We start from the raw sequence: 14,043 nt of genomic DNA on the forward strand, positions 1-14,043 counted from the left end.
GTCAACAGTACCCAGGCGGAGACATCCTACTCTGGTATTAACCCACTTAAACCCCGCGACAGCCCCGGGAGGTCCATTCTACAGCCCCGGGAGGTCCATTCTACAGCCCCGGGAGGTCCATTCTACCAACGAGGAGCCGGAGGCCCAGGAAGGTTAATGGCTTGTCTAAGGCCGCACGGTTGGCAAACGGCAGAGGTAGGAGCCCATGCTCTGAACCACTGTGCTGTGGGGTGTCCCACTGCAGCCTAGGTTCGTGCCAGGGGCCTCCGATGCAGGGGCTGCCGCCACGCCGCCGTGCCTGCTTTACCAGCACGCGCTCACAGCACTGGTGTGCACGGGACCATCTGAATCCACCTGGTGACTCCAGGTCAAGTCCGAGTGCTACGTGGATCCGGACCTGTCCAGACAACTGTAACTGTGTGAGCTGGTGGGGACAGGATGGGGCACCGAGATGCTGCCCAGGCCCAGGGTCCCTCCAGTGCTCAGAACACAGCCCCGCCTGCTGGTGGTCCCTGGGCTGGTACCACAGGTTTACAATGGGACGTGTCTCTCCATTAGCCCCTGGCATGCCTTATAACTGACTTACGGTCATTAATAAAAAGCCAGACATCACCTCATTGGTGTCTCATCTAAGTGCCTCCCATTTGGTCTAATGGGCTATTTTTCTCTCCTCGTCTTCTAAGTGGCGACTGGCTGGCGGGGTAGGTGGTCCAGTAGAGGCGCTGCCATCAGAGGGGGCTGTCGGACTGACAGAGTTTGGGACCTCTGCCTTTTCCAGGGGAGCGCCCCTGTTGCTGTGTGCGACCATCAGTGCCGATGGTTTGATTGTACCTGGCCCCCCTTCCCACCCTCTTCTCCCACGAGACACTGAACGGGAAGCACAGCCACGTGCGGAGGGACGTGCTGTCTGCTCAGTTTGCGATCATGCGTGGGGAGCAAGGGTGCCCCCTTCCTCGGGACAGGTGGTGCCTCTCCGGCGTCCAGGGACCCGTGCCTAGGTGCTGCTGTGCGCGTGCACCCAGGCTGCCTGGCGCCTTCTCATTTTGGTGTGGATGATGCTTGAGAAGGACTCACTCTAGGTCTTTCGGGCCCTGTCTATCGGGGCCTCGGTCCCTCCGGTGTCAGTCTCTCCCCGTTATCTCATCTCTGCCTTATGGGTGAGAACCAGCCCCTGCTCAGAGTCCAGTGACTTCAACTGCGCAGGTAGGACTCGTCCAAGTCAGCTTGGCATCACTGCTGCTTCTGAATTTGCAGGAATCCTTGTTTTAATTTTTTTTTCTTTACTGATTTTTTTTTTTTTTTCAGAGAGAGAGAGAGGAAGGGAGAGGGAGAGGGAGAGAGGTAGAAACATCGATGAGAGAGAACATCGACTGGCCGCCTCCTGCATGCCCCTCACTGGGGATCAGGCCCACAACCTGGGCATGTGCCCTGACCAGGAATCGAACCAGCGACCTCGGGGTGCATGGTCGATGCTCAGCCACTGAGCCACACCGGCTGGGCAGGAGCCCTTGTTTTAACATGGTTCTCGCCGAGTCAGAACTGTTACCCATCACAAACGCTCCTGTCTCGCCCACAGCGCTGCCTCGGGTCAGTTCTGACAGTAACGCTGTGGTAAACGCATCATGAGGGCACAGTTCTCATTTGGTTGTCTCTTCTTTGTAACAATCCTAGCTTGACCTAAATATTGATCCTAACGTGCCCTTAGACCTGCCGTCATAGAAACCTGGGATTGGTTTGACAAATAAGAGGGTTAGGATAGGTTTATAACGTCCTGAAATCAGAGTCTCAGAGAATCTCAGAACTGGGAAGGATGTTAAAGGTAATCTAATCTAACCAGCGCGATGAGAGATCCATGATAAACCTGGGTTCTGGAGACAGAGTCTGAATCTTGTCTCTGCCATTTATGAGCCACTTGGAAAGCGACTCAGTTCCTTCATCTGCAAAATGAGGCAAAGCATTTACTTCGTAAGATGCTTTTGAGAATCAAGTGACTGAGACTAGCACTCGGCACACAACATTCAGTAGCAGCTAGCTTAAAACTAATCTTACTAAAATCCGTACTGAGCATGGGAAGGGTCCCTTGTCCCCTCCGTCAGTGCCAACAGTTAAAGCTGGGTTGGAACTTCAAATGTTAGCAAGTCGTTCTTGTCCTGCCCCTTATGGAGGTACGGTTGACAAACCAAAAGGGTATATGTTTAAGGTGTACACTGTGCTGTTTTGATATACCTGTATCTGGTGGAGGAGTTACTGCCATCAAGCTAGTTGGCATATCTTTCATCACCGGTGTGTGTGGGAGAGAACTTAAATTTACTCTCCCAGTAAATTTGCCGTATACGATACAGCATGGGTAGCTCGAGTCTCCAGGCCGTAATGAGATCTCCAGCATTTCTTCGTCCCGCACACCTGAAACGTTGCACCCTTTGACCAGCATCTCCCGTGTCCCCGCCTCCCGGTCCCCGGAACCGCTCTTCCACGCTCTGCTTCTAAGAGTTTGACTTTTTAAGATTCAACATAAAACCGAGATCGTGTAGTATTTCTTTCTGTGTCTGGCTTATTTGACTTAGCATGTCCTCCGGGTTCATTCTGTTGTCACAAATGGCAAGATGTCCTTCTTTTTTGAAGGCTGAATGTGTGTGTCTGTGTGTCTGACACTGGATTCTACAAGCCACTGGGTCTCCCGCCTTGGTAGTTTCTACACAAAGTTCCAAGGAGTTCGCATCCCTTGGGGTAAAGCGACACAGGATGTGAGGAAGAAGTTTCTGAGTCTGTGGAAATTTGCATATTTCTTAAGGACTGTCTGGGCTTCGTGCAGCTGGCCCTCGACCGAGGTACCCAGTGCTTGGCCTTGCTCTTGCAGAATGGTTGTCTAGCTGGGGAGGCGGAGCAGGAGAATGCACTCAGCCCCTGCAGAGGCTAACGAGACCCAGACCACAAAGAGTCACGGCAAAGGGAGGAAGAGATGTGTGCTGGGGGCGGGGTGTCAGAGGCCTCCAGCTGGAGCTTCAAAGGCGAGACCCTGCTAGAGCTCATCTGATTAGACAAACCACCGAAGGAAGGAAGTCCCCGGGGGCCAAGCATTCCAGTTGCCCGGCAGATCTGTCCTGCCAGAGTCAGGACATGCACAGCACATGACCGGCGGGCTCCCTGTGGGACCAGCTGGGACATCACGTCCCCGTGTGCTGTCCCCTGCAGCTGGCCTGAGCACAGGCCCCTCATGCACAGACTACAGCCACTGGCCAAGCACACTGCCTTCCCATGGACTTCACAGGAGATAAGGTCCCCACAGGTCACAGCAGCCAATTCTGGAACCTTCCCCCCTTTGCACCACAGCCCAGTGGCTCAGCTCCAGCTCAGCTCCAAGTTTGGGTTTGCAATGAGCTCCCTCGACATTCTAACACCCCCACACACCTGTGGGTCCCTGCACACTTGAGATGTGCCTGAGAGACAGTCCAGAGGCTCTGGATGAGCATATGGGAGAGGGTCTCCTGTCTTTCATCTGGGTGAGAAGGGGCTTGGGGGGAGGGGGGCTCTGAGAATGAAGAGAGAAATGCGACAGGGTGGCTGGACTTCTCAGGGTCTCCCAGTCCCTTTAGGCGGCTCTAAGGGCGCCCGTGCTCCCTCTCGGGCAGACTCTCTGATCCGCCAGAATAAAGCACAGCAGGGGCCGGTGCCAACACTCACGCGCTGCCTCTCCCGCCTCCCCCTTCCCTCCCACAAAGATTTTTTTGTTACACTCTTTGCAGGATGTTGCAAGTCGAGAGCTACACTGCTGCATGACAAACCCACAAACAAGAGCTAACCTCTTTCTGTTCCCTGGGGGAACTAGGTACAAATGGGGTGGGGGTGGCCCCCAAAGTGGGCAGGGATGATGAACCAGCCTGCTGCTCCAGTGCTCTGTAATCTCCGTGTGGGGAAGACTGGGGCTTGGCTCGGGTTTGCCACTCTCTAGCGGTATGATCTCGACTGTTCTATGACCTTCCAAGTCTCAGCTGCCTCACCTATAACAGAGAGGATAACGTGCCTCTGTCCCATAGGGGTGAGCCATGCAGACTTAGCAGGACATAGCAAATGCTCAATGACTCTTACTTGTGTAGAGTCTTATATTCATTATAACAAATATTATCTTTGTATCCCCAGCTCGACACAGTGCTGAACACAGATAGGGTGAGGAGGGGGGGAGAGGGATCTGGTGGTCTACTCCTCCATCCCACCCCATCTATGATCAGTAGACTGGTACCCAGAGAACAGCGGAATTCAGTGGCCTCTCTGGATTGAAGGGCAATGACCAGTTCTCTGGGTTATCGAATACTGGGCTGGAAGGAGGGGCATAGGTAACAGGCATCAGACAGTGACTGGTGTCATAGTGAGTTGGCAGGAGATGTGGAGAGTCATGTAAAGAACACACGGACTGGGAAAGAATCCTGACACCTCAGCTTGGGGACCAGCTCTGCCTTTAATTAGCTGCCTGACCCTAAGTAAGTCATTTCCCCTCTGAGCCTGTCAGAAGAAAACTGGGTGACTTTCTTTTCTAATGCCCAGCACCCTGGTTCCATGAACCCGGGAGAAGGATGGTGATGCACAGCCTAAGACCAGTGTCCAGGGGGCGGGCTTGTGCGCTGAAGCTGATGGTGAGCAAATGTCACTCAGCCTCTAAACACCGCCCCGCTGCCCAGGGGCTGGTCCGACCCACTGAGGGGAAACAGGGCATTCTGCCCAAGGAAGGGCCTCGGACCACGCTGGCGTCCAGGCCCTGAAGGCAGGAGGGGAGCGAGGCAAACCCAGAACCACTGCCTCCCAGTTCTCTCCTTGCAGCTGTCTGCTGGCCACAGAGTCTGCCACATGGACCACAGTCCGTGTTTCCTAAACCTCGGCTATTGTCTGACGTGCTCTGGCGTCCACTCGCCAGCGGCCAGGTTTCTGGGTTGTCGTTGCTCTTCTTGGCCCCCATCCGCCCACTGTCCTCTCACCATGGCCGTCTGAAGACATGAGCGGGTCCCATGACCAAGCTCGGGCAGCCCAGGGCGACGGGCCAGGGCTGACTCTGGACATTACATAACCAGAAGGCTGTGGAGGTTTCCAAACCCAAAGCACCAGGTTCTACGACAGTACATCTAACCTCAGGCCTCGGGGTGCAGGTCAGTGAGGCCTGCGGGTCTGCCTTCGGGATGGACGGGTGACTCCCCTGGGCTGTGCCACCCCGCCCTGACTGCTGGGGTGCCAAGATGAGCCACGATCTGGCACTTCACTTGGACCCGAGTGCACCCATCCGAACTTCTGATGAGTCACCCACGTGCCTCCTCTCCTCGCAGGAACCCCGTTTTCCGAGGGGCCTCCATGGCTCCTGGAACACAGCTGTGCATAGGGAGGTGCTTACGAAGGTGGGTGGTGGACCAGCTCCACACTGTTCCGCACCTGACGCAGCTTCTGTTTAGAAGTAATGTAGCCAGTGTCCCCGAATCCTGAAACGCCTCGGCCATAGGGCTCCCCGGGGCACCGAGCCCAACTCCCATGTTAACACCTGGCAAAACTGAGGCCGGGAAGGGGGAGTCCAAGGTCAGCGAGCTCCTTAGGAGTGGAGCTGAGACCAGGAAGCAGGTTCTCCGGTTCCGACTCCCAGGTTCTTTTCCGTGAGGCGCATTTCCCTAATGCGCTGCACATGGGGACACGGGCAGGCCTGTGTCTCGTCGTATGAATGTGCTTAGAAAATGATGCCAACTAGTTGGGGTCCAGAAGATAACTGAAGCTGGGATAACCGGCCAGAGCGTGCAGTTCCTACCTCACAATGAGGTTTCTGTGATCAGCACGAGTTCGCGTTCAAGATTCGAGGGGATGAACCTAAGTTGCAACCTCAGTGACTGCACAAGACCTGTAGGCATTGTCGACATTCTGAGTCAGAGCCTGAGAGAGCCCGTGAGACAGTCTGGTCCAACGCCCTCATTTTACAGATGGGGAGACTGAGGCCCAGAGATGGCTTCACAATGAGCTGGCCAAGGTCTCACCGTTACCAGGCAACAAGGCTGTCTGCTGTCTGGTTCCAGAGTCCCGCCTCTTAACAACGCCTCTGAAGGTCCCCACCTGCGCCGGCTCTGGATGGAGCAGCGCCCCCACTTCCGCCCATTCCTTTCTGCTGCCTCAGCAACACCCTCTGCAGCAGGGCGGAGGGCTGGGGCTGGGGCAGACACTGAGCAAACTCAACCCTGGTTCCACACCACCTGGCCGGGCCTCTCCTGGCCAAACAAACCCAGAAGCCCTCCTGAAGCCGGCTGCTGTCACTCACCTTCATCTGCTTGATGGTGTAGACCAGGGTGCCAAAGGGCCCCTCCTTCACCAGCTTCTTCCCCACCACTCGGGCCCGGATCACTGCAGGAAAAGGGAAGACAGAGACGGGGAGCAGGTTAGGGAGGCCTGAACCATATAGGGGGTGCATCCAGCCAGAGTGCCTGGCACTGCTTTCTAACGTCTGAGCCAACGAGAGCGGATACCTGTGTTTGTGGGAGCAGGGATTCAGAGGAGAGGCACCCACTGGGCGGGGAAGGCGTGGAGGGGGCGGGAGGGCAGTGACCATGTGGGTTAATTCCTCCACATGTTCACATCTGACAGCCCTGGAAATTCCCAGGCTGCATTCACCCCTGGAGGAGTCTCTCGGCTCTGGTTTCCCCATAATCCATAATCCATAATCCATAATCCATAATCCAAAATCGACTTCACGCGCTGAAGCTCCCTGCCGCCCCTCCACTGCCTATCTGACATGCCCTGGTCTCCCAGACTCACTCTCTCTACCAGGACCCCTTCCTGGGCCTCGCTTGGGCCTCTTCCTTCACACGTGAAAATTGCCGTGTCCTGACACGTCTGCAGGGTTGCCATGCACCCCAGCCTCCCTCGTGCCCCAGTCAGCATCCTGAAGGAGTCCTGGGTACCCAGCACTCACATGGCAAAAGATGCCACAGCATGTCTCTTGGGGAGGGTGTGGGGGGGCAGTGCTTGGCAGCGTGGACTCAAGAGCCAACTGAACTGTGCCAAGCCCAGCTCTGCTCTTTATGGCTATTCTGACTGTGGGCAAGTAACTTTGTCTCTGGCCTCCAATTTCCTCCTTTAGTGAAACCAGGATACTAGTGGCACCAGTGTCTGAATTGAAGGTATCAGGCAAGCCAATGCCTGTGAAACTCTTGGCACTGTGTCCTGGAGGTTGTGTCCATTACAGAAATGCTAATATCATCGTTATCCTCATTGCCAAAAATGGAATGGACTGACCACGAAGGGACTGTCACCAGAAAACAGCTCCCGTTTATTGCACACCTACTACGTGCAATGATACATCTCCCTTGTTTCCTCTTCACACCACCCGAAGAGGAAGTATGAGCATCCACACTACACAGATGAGGAAACTGACAGAGAAGCGAGGCCACTTTCTCTTTCTGAGCCTCAGTTTTCTCATCTGTAAAGAGGGTGTAACTCCACCAATGTCAGGGAATTGGAATGAGCGTTAAACAAAAGATCGTATAGAAATTTCTTACTACAGCATCTGGGAGAAAGAAGGCACTCAGTAAATACTGTGTGACTATAAATACAAAAATAATTAGACAGACCCGAGTGACCATGGCTGGAAGAGGGGCATTTGCTACACGCATGGGAACAGGGAAGAGAGGGCTTGACTTTGAGATTATATAAGCAGCTGGACTTTCTCTTTTTTACTTTTGGTGAAAAAGAAGCTGTCTTTAAATATTTGTAAAACCAGCACATGGAAGATGGGTCTTGAAGACAGAATTCGGAAATTGCATAGAAGTCACCTTCATTGGCTCAACCAAAGAAAAAGTCATCTAGTAATAAGAACCAGTAACAAAAGCTGGTGGGGGGGGGTGGTGGCAGGGTCTCCATCAAGGGGGTCTGATGCTAAGTAAGACCTTGACCAGAATGGAATGGATGTTGCATGTGTAGCAGCCATGCTTTGAATCACAAATGGAACACACACACACACACACACACACCTGCCCACTCTCGTGCCACCATCATCCTTCCCCATTTGGGATGTTTCTCGGTTCATCGACTCTGATCTCATAAAAATGTGCAGCATCGCCAGGAAGGAGAACGGACTCTGCCTCTCCGTTCACAAGGTGAAAATGGACTTCTTGATACTGACTAGGAGCCAGTTTCCCTACCCCCGCTGGATTCTGTCTCGTTCCTTCCCAACTGCGCTTGGATCCTACTTCCAGTCAGACATGAAGTCAGGACTCAGATGAATCAACGGCCCCTCTGGACCTCCTTGCCAGGGACGGCGACACGGTGCCCACTGGCCAAGTTAGCAGTTCAGCGTAGGCAGCGCCGACTGGGAGGAGGCCGTGGCCGTTTCCAAGTCTGCCGTGAAAATGAGAGCTTGGCAAGACGCCAGGCCAGGCTCCCTCAAGATTCTGCCTGCACCTCTGTGTCTAACTTCCCAGCAGCATCCTCGGCCGGGCGCCATCCTCCCGGAGGCCCAGGGGCTATTTCCTCTCCGGCAACTCCCACAGGCAGGTTGTAACAGCTCAGCTGTCGAGCACAGAGCACAGAGCACATCGGCCAGGACTTTCCTCTTCTGAATTCATCTGGCGCCCTTCTCTCCTGCTTCTTAGCACAGAAGGTAAGCTAGGGAGTGAGACTTTGCCTAGGGGGTTGAAATAGCAAAAGGTCCTTTAAATAGCAACAGCTACTTTTCCTGGCTCAAACATGGCTTGACTTCATTTAGACAGGACATGTCATAAGCAGACCTGTCCATGAGGCTGGGCACTTCTGGGAGCTGCTGCACACACAGTGAGCCAGTTCCTTCCCTACCTTGAAACGGCCCGAGCTCGGAGCCTCTCCACTGAGAACAGCCCAGTGGAGAGAGAGCCCGTGTTTGTAGTCAGGACGCCACCTCTGAGGGTGAGTTCCCCCGTTACCGCGTGGCCTCGGGCAGAGACCACAGTTCTTAACTCCTACATCTCTGATTATCCTGGCTCAGCCCTCAGGGACTCACAAATGATGTACTTGTTACTAATGGAGCAGAAACACTGCCGAGGTAGCAGGAAGAGCCCGGGCCCTGGAGCCTCACTACCTGGCTCCAAAGCCCAGGACTGGCACTGTGTGACCTTAGGGACGTTACTGAGCCTTCCTGTGCCTTGATGTTTTAATCTAGAATGGGAATGCGGGAACAGCGACCTTGTCAAGTTGCTGTAAGGGTTAAGGACAAGCACTGAGAACAGTGGGTGGCCCGACCCAAGCCCACTTGTTAATCTTGCCACAACTACCAAGACTTTTATCATATGTGTCCATCTTGGGGTTCACCGTAGGATGGGAAGAAAGGCAAGCTCATCAAGATACTTTGGCCTTGACAATGTTCAGGGAGAGATGGGGGAGCACCATGAGCTGATCAGAACAAAAGCGCCTGGAGCCCCCACTTCATCAGACACCTGTCCCATCTCGTCGCCTGCGTGTAACCCGGGTCCAAACGAGAGGCCATGGTCATGGTCCAGAAAGACTGAGATGGCCCAGCATGGAGGCCACGCCAGTGATTTCCTCACAACAACGAAACTGCACTAAATTTAAGTAACATTCTGCTCTCCTCAATCGGTTCGCAAAGTCCTTCCAGAGTAAAATCGCTGGCCAACTCCAGGTCCACCTATTTGGTCTGTGAATTTAACGTCTTTATTTGCTTCCGTTCCTCCTCTGCATTTCAGACATGTTCTATTTTGTACTTTCTTCCTGGCAACAGGGTGCCCCCGAGGCATTCGCCGGCCCGGGGTCGCAGGGGACAGGGCGGTGTGGGCAGGTCACAGCGCTTCAACAACAGGACACCGTCTCCAAACGGGCACACGTTGGGCCGGTCCCCACACCTTGCTGCGGCGGCTGGAAGCCAGCTTCACAGACGGGCTGGCGGACACTGGGGTTTTCTCTCTGCTCCTTCATGCCGGAGAGTGGCCCACCCGACCTACCCAGTGTCCTTGCTGTTAGGCGCTTGCAAACACAAGGGAGCAAGGCCCGTCTCTCCCCGATAAAGAGGTGTGTTGCCTGCCCACACCTCCCCCCACAGGAACGGCGACCGCCAGCGGCAGACAGGACCCCGCCCCCGTGCAGCTGCTGCCCATCAGCATCCAGAGGGGACAAGGCGCCCGTGAGCTGGCCTCGCCTCACCCTCTCGTCCTGCCCATCCAACTACCTTCGACCAAATCGACTTTCCTCCTCTGAACTGCTGGCTGGACCTGCTGAAAGCCGACTCTGGCCGCCTTCTGCATCACGGTCCCCTAACTGAAGTGAGGTGTGTCAACCGAAGAGCAGTTGTGCCCATCTTAGCATCCTGTCAAGAGCGGTGCAGATCCCCACCATGAAGTAGGGGCTGATTCGACCGTCCAGTGGGTGAGATGCTCCCACTGCCCTTCTGTCCCTGCGAAGGCCCTGGAGAAGGACCTGCTGACTCCAAGTCTGGTTTTTAGGAGGGCAGCAGGGGAGGGGAGGACAGCTGGACAGCGGGTAGGATGCGCTGTCCAACAGCAGGAGCCACTGTCAACGCCAACCCCAGGCAGGACCAGCAGGCAGGACCTAGGTAGACAGAAAAGCCTGGACCGTGGCTCACCTGTCTTCTCAGGCCTGGACCTGGAGGAGAGGGGTCCGGGGCTGTCAGAATGATGCCCACTCCCGGAGCACCCCGGAAACGAGGAGGGCAGGATGCCTGCAACCCTTGTCTAACAGTCACTTTGTGTTCTTCCCTGCCGTCATCCGCACAGGAGGGCAAGGTGGGGGGGTCCTTTCTGAGGCCAGAATGCTCATGGCAAAGACAACACAGGAGACCCCCCGCAGGGCGGCCCACAGCCCTCTGGCCCAGCCGCGGAGCACGCCCCCGGGCCTGTGCGCCCCGCATTTCGGTCTCCCCAAGGAGGGCAGCGCCCGGCTCCCTGGCTCCTCCAGCTGCCCACCTGCTCGGTAGCCATCCGCTCCCTGCATTTCACTGCATCGCCTAGAGGAGAGGGAAGGAACTAGAACACACTGGCAGCCACAGGTGCCCCCTACTAACCCCTCCTGTGTGCCGGGCGTGTCAACATGTCATCTCGCTCTGTCCTCGTGGCAACCCTGAGGTGGCTATTACTGTCCCCACTTTCCAGCTGTGGCAAAGAGGATGAGGTACCCTGAAGGCAGTTTTGCATCTCAAGGTAAAAGAAATAGGTGGATCCCCCAGGAAAGTAGATTCCCTAAAAACCTTCCCATGGGACTAAATGCTGACTGCAAAAGAGAGCATAATTTTTCTGCACCCCCGCGGTTAGCTCTAAGGATCAGAAGGGATGTTTCTAGGAGGAAGGGTGCCCTGATAAGCCCCCGTGATCCCCACGTCCCCTGGGCCCCCCTTTCCCAGGCGCTCACACATACGCATCCTCTATGAGTAATGAGGATCTACCAGTAACCACCATTAGCAACATCACAGAACAGCATCTGTTCAGCGGGATGCTCCCCATCGAGGCTTTCCCGGAGGGGAAAAAACAAACGTCAAAACCACAGAACCCGATGCTCCTCAGGTTTCTCACAAGGCTGGAGTCTGAGGTTAGACTGATTAATTAGAGGAAACAGTGTATACGTAGAAAGGTACTTTGTAACCCTGAAGCTGAAGCAGCCGATGTACTGTCATGTTGCAGATGGTGATGTCTTGTAGATTCTTCAGTGCGCTAATTGGAGGAAGACAGCAAGGGACCTGGTGTCTTTCCTCCTCCCCTGAGGGTCTCTCCACTCCACCTCCAGGGACCCTCTTCGAGGTCCTGCTCAGTTACCTGCTGCCTCTTTGATGATGTCTGTGTTTAAGCAAAGAGGCTTTGGAACTGAGAGAGGCCTGAGGGGCCTGCCCAACTGGGTCCTCTGGTCCCCACAATGCCGAGCCCCTCGACAGACACTCAGAGGTTAAAAATCAGTATAGGAGGCAACCAAGCGATGTCTCTGTCTCTGTCTCTGTCTCCTTTCCTCACTCTCTTAAATCAGTAAGAACATATCCTTGGGTGAGGATTAAAATAATAAAAGATCAGTTCAAGAAAACCCCCAGAGACACGGCTGTGATACAGGAGAGTGAGCAGGCACAGAGCATGTGGGACCTGGATGGAGACACTGCCCCAGCCCTGTGACCTTGGGCTAGTCACTTCCCATCCCAGATCATACACTGGGATTGATGTTAACAACCCCAGAGGTTTGGGGGATGACCAAGCCCCTGCCCCCACTCCTCAATGTGAGGCTCGTCAAGGCCAACATGCCCCGTGGTGCCCAGTGTGGGCAGCAGTGGCTCCTCACCCTCCTCACACTCACATCCAGCCTGTGGCTTTCACACCATCCACACAACTGGCAGCTCCTACATTTTTGCAACGTCCAACCCAGAACCACCATGACCTTACTTCGTATTTCCAAGAGTCTACAGCTCATCTACACCTACACAGGGAAGTTTAATAAGACCTGTCAAACTCAGCCCACCCCAAACTGAGCTCCGAGGGTGGCCCTCGCCCACCCTGGGCCTCCCGTCGCCGGCCCCACCTCAGGAAATGGCAGCTGTTCCTCTCTGGTGCCTCAGCCTCCTCGCTCTCCTCCATCACCCCAAACACACCCCAGGGCCTTTGCCCTTGCATCGCCCTGCTGGGACACTCCTTGAGTAGGAGCCACACCCTTCCGTCAACTGTTTCAAACACCACCTGGCCAGGGGGCATTCCCTGATGCGCCCACACCCCTCCCCCACCGCCTTCTCCCTGGCCCTGCTGCGACACTCCATGGCGCTCACCACCCGACACTTCTCTGTCCACCTGTTTACTCACCGGCTTGCCCCACCCTTAAGGGCAGGGTCTCTGTTTTACGGACTGTACCCCGAGCCACCAGGAGCCGGGCTGGCACACAGCGAGCCCCGAACGTGTATGTGCTGAATAGGAAGCTGAAAGTGCCACACACGGAGGTGATTAGGAAAAAAAAAAATCAATGGCTGCCCCGGGTAACCTCTGGCAAATGATGGAGTCTCTGAGCCGTGCTCAGTCCCCAGGGGTCATCGGCAGTTCTCAACTCACAGGGTCGGAGGAGCATCTGGTCCGCGGGCATGTACTCAGCACTGTGTTGGGCACGGGGAGCTCGGTGGCCCCAAGGGACCGGCCGGCGTCCAGAGGGAGGCAGACAGGCGGGTGGCCTCCAAGGACAGCTGCACAGCATTAGGAGCGTCCCAAGGGCCGGGTGGCACAGGAGGGGTGACGTCTGCCTGAGAGGAGGGGCGTCGGGAGCTCCCTGCCGGTGACAGCGGTCTGGGAAGGAGACCCCGTTTGCTTTATCTGCATCTGGAGGAAGGAGAAGCCTGGACCAGACCCGGGGTAGGGGCAAAGGGGAGCAGCTGGGGCTGCGGCAGAATCGCCAGGCTCCGAGCAAAGCCAGGACAGACCCCCGCCCTTCCGGGAAGACGGCCCGGGAGACCGTGAGGGAGGTGGGGCAGGGCGGCCTGGGTGAGGAGAGAATGCTCCTCAGAGAAGTCTCACAAATAGGCTCTTCCTGTCCCCTGCCCTCGTCCCCCGAGAGAGAGCACGTCTCTCTTGTCCGTTTCAAAGGCCCCTTGTGTTGATGTCAGAGCCAGGGCCAGAGGGCGAAGATGCGCTCCTGATCGAGATAGGGAGTCTCCAGTTCAAAGCCTTTCCCGACGAACTCTTTCCGCTAAGTAAAAATATTAATCTTGGTTTTATTTAAGCAGGGCTTTTTTGGCAAGAAACGAACCCTCGCGGCTAAAAATAAACCCAAATGCGCACACACACTCAGAAAAATCTGGAGAGCTGCAAATCATTTCAACCCAAGTTTCCATCTCAGGGAAAGCTATTAAAACCGGGAGGATATTAAAACCTCTCTCTGCACAGAGACCCTTGTTTCTCAGGGCCTGCCTTGTGTGCTGGGGTCCCCCCGGCGAGGCTGTCCTGGGGGTGCCTGTGCTGGGCCTCCTGGCAAAGAGGAAGGAGGGGCGTGTGCGAGCTTCTAGCTCCCCCACACCGTGTCAGCACTGTGGGTTTCTGCCGGAGCAGGCCAGGGGCCCCCCGACGTTGGTTGTGT

General features: G+C 55.5%; 2 protein-coding genes across 3 annotated transcripts in view; one reads left to right on the forward strand and one right to left on the reverse strand.

Annotated features, from left to right (window-relative positions):
• Nucleotides 1-14,043, forward strand: part of SYN3 (synapsin III) — a 413,377-nt gene that overhangs the window by 142,391 nt on the left and 256,943 nt on the right. The window lies entirely within an intron of this gene.
• TIMP3 (TIMP metallopeptidase inhibitor 3) overlaps nt 1-14,043 on the reverse strand; it is a 50,807-nt gene that overhangs the window by 4,068 nt on the left and 32,696 nt on the right. The window contains exon 2 of the mRNA XM_036251980.1: nt 6,278-6,360. Within this exon, the coding sequence (XP_036107873.1) occupies nt 6,278-6,360 (83 nt within the window). The remainder of the gene's footprint in view (nt 1-6,277; nt 6,361-14,043) is intronic.

This window comes from Molossus molossus, unplaced genomic scaffold (assembly GCF_014108415.1).
Source record: "Molossus molossus isolate mMolMol1 unplaced genomic scaffold, mMolMol1.p scaffold_m16_p_10, whole genome shotgun sequence".
NCBI lineage: Eukaryota > Metazoa > Chordata > Mammalia > Chiroptera > Molossidae > Molossus > Molossus molossus.